General features: G+C 32.4%; 1 protein-coding gene across 2 annotated transcripts in view; it reads right to left on the bottom strand.

Moving 5' to 3' along the window:
- Window positions 1–9,438, bottom strand: part of LOC106867958 (tyrosine-protein phosphatase non-receptor type 23) — a 108,264-nt gene that overhangs the window by 83,880 nt on the left and 14,946 nt on the right. For both annotated transcript variants that reach the window (XM_052969842.1, XM_052969843.1), the window contains exon 2: window positions 3,158–3,232. In XM_052969842.1, the coding sequence (XP_052825802.1) occupies window positions 3,158–3,232 (75 nt within the window). The remainder of the gene's footprint in view (window positions 1–3,157; window positions 3,233–9,438) is intronic.

The raw sequence follows: 9,438 nt of genomic DNA, 5'->3' as shown, positions 1-9,438 counted from the left end.
ATTGTACCATTATAAGAGCCCCATGGACAGACTACTGCCGACATGTTCAAGAGTTCGAATCTTGCTAGTTTTGTACTGTGCTCCAGAACATAGTACAAAACTTTGCTCCAGTTTGCCTGACTGACAAAGACAAATTCTTCTCCGTGAAAACAATTCCTTCAGTTAACAACAAAAGCATCCACAGAAGTGAGCTTGGGGGAAAAAAATGGATGTAAAACAATATTTTTTAGCAAAACAACCATCATGGATTCTATATTATTCCTTTGTTTGTATTTGTTTGGATTAAAGAATTTCACCTCAACTTTTTTCATTTTGTTTTTTTACATTTGTTTTTAACGACTAACAAGTGACTGTGTTGATAAGATATTGCTTCTCAGCAGAAATATCTTCAGTTAAAATCTCATCACTGGCTATGCATAGTCCCTCAAACAAAGCAGTGAACTTATTTTGATTGTATTTAAAACTTACAAGAGACTAATCAATGAATCAACTGCTAACACGTAAATTGAAATCATATGAGGTTATTAAATAGCCCCCACATATCTTATGTTGACCAACTCCATAAAAATTTAAGTCATTACTATTCCTTCTTCTCAAATTAAAAACTATTTTAACTGTCTTACTGTATCTCCACACAGTGTGTCGATTACTTAGCACAAGCAGTCTAGGTTATTCTACTAATGCACAACGAGTGATTGTCCAGCTTCAGTTTGCAACTATTACCTTCCATCCCATGTACTTCACAGGTTTTATTTGATTAATCATCATCATCATCATCGTTTAACGTCCGCTTTCCATGCTAGCATGGGTAGGGTAATAAAAAACAAGGTTGACAGCTAGTAAGTTTTCAAACACTGCATACAGACTAGTTCCCAACTAGACACCACAAATCCAAAGGTTAAATTAGTGTCATCATAATCATGTGAATGGTGTACTTAGTAGATTCCTTCCACCACTAAGTTTTTATGCCCACATGTGTACATTATTGCACATCAATGTAGTTACTCTCTCATCTCTCATCTGGCATTACAGACTAGGCTATGCTGTCCTGAGAATGACTAATATGACCAAGGCATGTCCAGATATGTCAATGTACTAGCCGAATCAGATTAAAACAATATTAATCTCCAAGCTTATATTTTCTTCTCACAGTTATAAGTATTTTTAATTAATTAGATTCCCCCCATCTCACTGCATTCAGAATGATAGCATTAATGTTGTTATTTTTTGTGCAGATAGTGTCTGTGGATAATTTCCTTTAGTCATAAATCTAAATGGTCCATCTTCCTACTGCTTATACCAATTTCATTGACTATATGCTCTGTAATAAATCTTGGGGTTAAATACAAAAGCCTTAATTCAAAAGAAACTTTGACTTAATAGTTGTCCCAGAGGTTCAAGATTTGACTGCAGGCTTAGTTTTCTAAGAGATTCCTTGTATGCTACAATACTTACAACACTACATCTAAATTGCTGATAACTTTTTTTTTTTCTTTTTTGTATTTAACAAAAGGTCATTCATTACATAGAACCAAATGCCTAACTATTATTGCTATTTACAAAGTTTACCAAAGTGAAGTACATGCCAACCTTGAAGACAGCCCAATTTTGACTTCAAAATTTGAGAGGAAAAAAAGAAATCAAAATCTAGTTTCACATACTTAACCAAGATGTTTTAATGGCTTAGTGACAAAGATTCTGTTGATCACTTATAGTGAGCATTTTTTTTATTTTTAAATTACAGAGACACAGTAAGTTTAGTCTAGATAACCCTCCTCTGGGATTAAAATCGGCAGTGAAAAATGTAACAACCTCTAGAATGCACAGTAAATTTTTGAGATTTATTCTTGGAAAAGAAAATAGCATCCTCAATGCTAAAGAAATATGGTAGCCTTTGAATGGATAAGCAAACTAAAGCAGAATTAAATTTTAGACTGTAGAGGAATGAAACTACATAATACAATAAACTTTCCCTGGCTCCCTTCTATTGTTGATTCAGTGCTTGTTAAGATGTTGTATAAATGAAGTGAATTGACTTCGATACACTTAAAATCAGTTCACAAGCTTACTTTCAGAATTTCTACACAATACATACTGATTTATAACATCGATACAAGGATGCAAATTTATAGGAGCAAGTATAATCAATGAAATCAACCCTAAGTAACTATTTTATTGGAAACCACTATGAAAGGTAGACAAAGTCAACTTCTGCAGAATTTGAAGAAAGAAAATGAGAAAATACCATAAAGCATTTTGTTTGGTGCTCTGCACTAACTGCCATAATAATCTCTAGCATATGCAGAAGGCCAGAAATTTGGAGGAGTTAGTCAATTAAAACAATTGCAGTACTTTGATTTCAACTTTATTAAAACATTAGAAGAAAAAGTATCCACAATGGGATTTGAACTCGGAATAAAGAGTTGGAATTAATATTGCAAAGCAGTTTGTCTGACATTAATGATGATAACTGTTTCTAAATTTGTCCAAATTCTGTTAAAGAAGTGTAGACAATTGCAGCTTTATTAATACAAACTTAGTGGTCCCAAAGAGATGGAAAGCTTTGTGAATTGTAGTAAAATTTGAACTCGAGTTGTAGAAAGAAAATGGAATAGGGTAAAGTATTTAATCTGACTCATTGATGTTTCTACCATCCAACCTCCTTCCCAAACAAAATGAGATTTTGTTTTTATAAATGCTCATACACAGAGAATATTAGAGGAAAATGTACTCATTGCACACTCAAAAAAAAAGCATTGGAAAAGATACACACATTACACATGCATACAGCATTAAAGGAAAAATACATACGCGTCACAGACACACACCTGAAGAACAATGTGACAAGCTTTGTGATACAGTATGTTGTAGTAGTAGTAGTAGCAGCAATATACTCTAAGAATAGTGAAATATTAGCACACACTGCAGTGTAATATATAATCAATGGTAACTAACAGGATGGAAGGAAGAAAGGAAGGCAGAAAAATAATCACTTTAACAAACTGGAAATTGGAAAAAATAAACTTCAGTGTATAAAAAAAAAATTTTTTTTTAAATTAAAAAAAAAAATAAAAAATCAGCAATTCCAATAATATAAATACTTGATTAATCAATAACTGACAATAGGATGAACTTTGATAAATTGTATAGCACATACCTGTCGCATATGTTCCAAGTCATTGCAGGCTTTGTTGTAGAGAGCAGGATCTTCTGAGTATTGTTCTCGTATAATCTGAAATTAAAAATAACCATGATCATTATTATCTTGGTAGCAGCAAAGTTCTTTATTATTTATTGGCAATACAGGACATATTATGAAGCAGCTAGTAGTTACTCTATGTTAGTACATCATTATAGATGCTGTTAGACTGATGTCGAGGTCAGTAGGGCAAGTATGATAAGATGTTTGGCTTAAATCTTCTACAGAAACAACTTTATTCTACATTGCTTCAGTTTATATGTCCGATAGTTATTCTAGACAATTGGAGGAATGAAGTTATTGTCCCATTCATAAATACAATAAATTAGTTTAAAGACAAACTCTCAGTCCAATGCCTTCATCTCTACAACTGGCCACAGTCATAAAAATGAAGGAATATTGCCAGTGGTACTCTATAAGTTGGTTATTGCTTAAAGCAATATTGTCATTATCTTTAGAGACACTGAAGTTTATGACCAAATGCCCTTCCCGATGCCAACCCTCACTGATCTTTGAGTAAGCCATTTTATTTCATATCTTTGTATGCTAAACTGCATGATACAAAGAATGTCACCATCACCCAAGCAGTGTCAGTTTAAAGACACATGGTGATAAACATACATACGCATATACATGTGCATGTATTTACACACACAGATTTTCATAAAATTGTCTACAAAATTTCACTTACAATGCATTGGTCAACCAAGAAAAAAAAAAAAAAAAAAAACATTTTCCTAAGGTCTCATTGATGTCAAACTCAAAGTAAATTTCTTAACCACACATTCATGCCTGAAACTACAATTAAGTGAATTGTTTGAACTACTACAAGTTTCAATTTAACAGGAGTTAATCATGATTTTTCACAGGTTATGAAATATGTAATGTGTTAAGAAAATATAGGAAAAAGGGTTCCTATTTTAAAATCCAGAAACAAAAAAAAAATCATTTTAACTTTGGACATTTATTGTAATATTACCTTTAAAATACATGCAATCATTAAAACATAAGGGTTATGAACCAGCTTTTATTGAACAGCAGAGACCATGGCTTACAAGAGTTTTAAAAATGAAGAGCCTTTAAGATTTCCATGCCTCAGCTATGCAGTGATGAAGAAAAAAAAAGGAAAGAGAAGGCATTATATAAACATGTACAAAGTTGTTTATGTGGTAGAAAATATAGCAAAAAAAAAAAAAAAAAAAAAAAAAAAAAAAAAAAAAAAAAAAAATTACCAATGCATAATTTATCATGGCAATTATTTTTGTTAACAGCCAACAAAGGCTTTGAATAGAAGCCAATTTATTATAATACTGAAGCCATATTTATTTGTTCTCCTTCTGAAGGTAGGTTTCAATCAGTTGACAGAAAACATTTAAATAAAATAAATATTGCTGACAGGCAATAAACAGACATTTTATGTCTGCATTAACGTTCTAATAATCCCACACAGTTATCCTAATCAGGTCTTATTCAAGCATCACCAAAATTCAAGAGAAAAATACAAGAGAGTATTCACATTTCCCTATCACACTACTCAAGACAAATTCCTTGCCTACCAACAACAGATAGAATTATTGGTGCCACTTTAGTATGAGGTCAACCAGACCATTTATACTCATGTGCAATCTAAACCTAAAACTTAACCCTAACCCAGATCAGGTCATTTCACAGCAAATACTACAGATACTGCAGTAAGCCACACACTAAAACAGTACCTAGTTATTTCTGCCAAACACCTTTCAGACTAAATTGAATAAAAATATAGTGTAGTTTATATTAGGAAGAGAATCCAGCCATAGAAACTATGCCAAGAACTAAATGTAAGAGCAACCCATCTAAGATTGCTATAACCAAATTAGAAATGACCAACCCTGGCCAACATGGAAAACAGGCACTAAATAGTGATGATATATATTTTCTTTCAAGATTTCAAACTTGTGTGATTAGCTTAACTAGCAATATAACTATCACTTTTAGCACAATAAGCTTCATTTACAAACATACCTAAGCATACTCATTGATACCAGAGAGATTTCAAACATTAAAATTAAGATCAAATAATTAAGTCGTTTGGTTTTTGGCTTTCAGCTAAAACTATATTTTGTTGTAATACACAAGGTTGGCTCAATGCACTTGATATACAAGTAAATGTTCAAAGTGTAAAACTTTATAGGGCAAACTGTCAAACGTCCAGTCATCATAAAAAAAATCCCCTCAAAATTGTTGAAAATATGTTTAGATTGGCATCTTGTGGAGGAATAAGCTTTACAATAAAAATATCAACTTTAAAATATATCCCAATATCTAAATTTTGTTCAAAGATTAACAGTGATCTCCACCTACAGCTATTTGCTTTCAAAACACCCTATTTCTTGTGGTAGGTATACTAAATTTGCCAAAATAATATAGGAAATATTTTCAAGGAAATAAAGAAAAAAATTTCTTTGATTTATTTTTGGTATAATAAATCAACTAGCTTAATATAATTTTCATTTTAAGATATATTGGTTAATGCTTTGGAAACTTAATTTTTAAAAATGGCATCATAATCAATTAGAACAATAGTCATGATGTCAATAACTAAAATGTGCAACATAAGTGAATACAAAGGAATCAAGACTGATGCACATCAGTTGAGACCATCTTACTTGTCTTTGTAGCAGCTAGCAGTGCATTCAATCATTTAAGAGCCCACTGAAAGATAAAAATTTTATGCAACATGCTCTAACTGCATGGAAGAGGGCACAACATGGTCTCAGAACAGAATAACTAAAATATAAAATGCATCAATTGGACCCAAGTATTGTATTTCCTACTTTGGTACCAGACACTTGTTAGATTAGAGCTGACCAGGATTACTCCATAAGACTAGACAAGATATAGACTCAAAATACTTTGAGTTAGTCAATCTACACTTTGATAACTCCTCTAAATCTCACACTGAGACGATTTAGATGAATTATCAACTGAAATATGTAAACAAACATCTTAATCTAGTCAATTTCTTAATGCAGCTTCTAAATTTAATGAGCAATATATTTCTTGGAATGTAAAATGAATTACATCTTAGCTTCATTTTTCTTATTGTTGAAGTCACAATGAAAGATGTTTGGTCAACATATATCATTATATTCAAAGAAATCCTGCAAGAGCATCCACTTCAATAGATTGTCATATTTACCTTGTACAGACAGAGTTCACAACAAGAGAAATGTATTTTTCTATTTGTGAACAATTTTTAGACCCTGTCATTGAAACAGTTATGACTATCCATCAAATACTCACTCTTGCAGGTTTCTGTTGAATACAGAGATACTATTTATTGAACCACCATGTTCTTTGCAGATTAACCATTCAAAATAGCAAATTATTTCTGCTGAATATTTATTTATTGCTAGTTGAAATGTAATAATGACAAACATATCAATAATTTCTTATATATAGAACCACATAAAAGTTGCATAGAATGTCTTTCTCAGGGTCACAATGCCACACAGAGCAGAGGATAAAGTGAACTTTGTTTTGCCTCAGAACAGTCAATAAACAAGAATTTTTGCCAAGATTTATTCTATCAGTCTTGAGATAAGTGCAAAACTGACACAGAAAAGATCTGAACTTAAAACAGCAAAGAACAAAGCTTTAGATATCACAAGGTTTATCTAGTTCAATTCTCTAATATCAAATCAGCCTAGCTACAATTCAAGGTAACATTAACATCAGCAACAAAAATAGTTTATTTTATCAGGAAGCCATACAAAAGTTATTTTCAATTACTAATTTGACTTCATAAAATAACAAACCTGACAATTACAAGAAAGCAAAATGGCTTGGAATACTCTAGTCCCTAGTGTATAATCTTAGTAATCTATGCATTCACTGTTTAGTACCATTATTAGAAAGTAAAAGATTTAAATATAACAACCATTTAATTTAATTCAAAGATGTATTATTAAACATAGATTTTAGTCATAAAAAGAAAATATGGCTAACAAATATTGATTTTTCTTTTTCTTGGCATGAAACTTAAAATCAGAAATTAATTTAATCTACTGAACCTATATGTCCTACTAAAGCAATGATTTCCAAACATTCTGAAACAAATATATGCTGCTGTAAAACTACATATAGCAGGATATGTCATTATTGTGACATTCAAGACTAATAGGAACCTAATTTATAATATAAGTACAGTGCTACTCAATGTAGTCAAATATTACTTGTAAATAACTGTATATATAGAAGATTTTGTGATTGGTTCATCATTGAACCTGAAAAGCAGTAACACTGACAATCTCTTTCTTTTGGTCTCATAAACTAATCCTTAATGCTCTTGACTGTCTGCTTGACAAGAAACTATATAATAGACTAGCTGAATGACCCAGTGTTGCCCAGGTTACTGCTGTTCTTATTCAGATGAGTAAACAAATACAAAGATGTTTTTTTTTTTTCTCAATTATTTTAAAATATCTATATTTTATTTCTAAAAAGTCCTAATTATAATGCTAGTAGAATTTAGTACTGAAAATATGCCAATCTTGAAGCACCTCAGAGTAAACAACATTCATTGTGTAATTTTTTGTTGGTGTCCAAATGAATAAATTGTTGCTGCTTCCAACTTGTGAGCAAGCAACAGAGTTGGCCATGGGAGAAGCATGTAGAAGAGAGATCAGGTCCAACTACCTTGAGAAATTGACCCTGAGATTTGTTGATTGAAATAGCAAAACTTAGTTTGACTGGAAGCTGAAGCCTCTTAAATTCAAATGGAACATCCATAGGTACGAGAGGAATTTTTGGAATAAAAACATTTTCTCCTTTGTGACTATCTATCATGATTGTCACCTGTAGGACATTGGGCTTCATGGAAGTAACAATTAAGTGAGTTCCATTACACAGGTGAAGTGGGTCGAGATTTGAAAGCAACATAATGGGGGCATCCAGCTTTAGTGTAGGTAGGTAGGTAGGCGTGTGCGTGTGCGTGTGCGTGTGCGTGTGTGTGTTTAATAACATATCTAACCAATGTGCAAACACACACATCAATATAGAAAATGTGACAACAGCCACATATAGTAAGACAGACACGGACATACATACATAGCTTTTCACCTCGTCTGTCAGTCGTCACATGCATATGTGTGTGTTTAATAATGTATCTAACAAACACACACACTCAGAGATCACACACGGCAGTTGTCACATATGTATATGTAGGTGTATGTGTGTGTGTGTGTGTGTGTGTTTAATAACGTACCTAATGCAGAAATACACATACTCAAATACACACACACTCATGAGACATCAATATGGTATAAAATGTGCTTTACCATAGTTGAGTATAGAAAAATTATCTCTATAAAATGTTATATTGTTTCAATGCAAATGAAAAAAAGATTACATGTTGACACTCGCAGGTGTGTAATGCCATTACCTTGTAAAATTTTACATGTCAACAAGAGATGCTCAAAATAAACTTCACAATTTAATATTAAAATCCAGTTCTAAGTTGGTACATTACAACAAATATAGACTAGACATATTGCCTTATCAAATCAATTAACAAACTCCCCTAACTAGATATGTAAAACCACCAAACCTTTTCAGTTTTAAGCATAAAATAAAATTCACCAAGGACATTGCTACTAGATTTATGAAATCTGTGAAATATCAAATTTCCCTACATGATCATTACTACAATCCATAGGAAGTAGATGCAGAGACAAGAGGTAAAAAGCAGCTACTGTAATAAATGAACTGCAACTTTCTACTCAGAGCCAGTTACACTTTAATCTGGTTACTATAAGACAACCAACAAATGGAAACTAGAATATAAACACTGAAGCAAAAATTATATACTCTTTACTTGTTTCAGTGATTTGACTGAGGCCATGCTGGAGCACCGCCTTTAGTCGAGCAAATCGACCCCAGGACTTATTCTTTGTAAGCCTAGTACTTATTCTATCTGTCTCTTTTGCCAAACTGCTAAGTAATGGGGACGTAAACACACCAGCATCAGTTGTCAAGCGATGTTGGGGGGACAAACACACACACAAACACATATATACGACAGGCTTCTTTCAGTTTCCGTCTACCAAATCCACTCACAAGGCTTTGATCGGCCCAAAGCTATAGTAGAAGACACTTGCCCAAGGTGCCACACAGTGGGACTGAACACACAACTATGTGGTTGGTAAGCAAGCTACTTACCACACAGTCACTCCTGCACATATATATATATATATATA

This window comes from Octopus bimaculoides, chromosome 1 (assembly GCF_001194135.2).
Source record: "Octopus bimaculoides isolate UCB-OBI-ISO-001 chromosome 1, ASM119413v2, whole genome shotgun sequence".
Lineage (NCBI taxonomy): Eukaryota > Metazoa > Mollusca > Cephalopoda > Octopoda > Octopodidae > Octopus > Octopus bimaculoides.
This window is presented reverse-complemented; position numbering and strand designations above follow the sequence as displayed.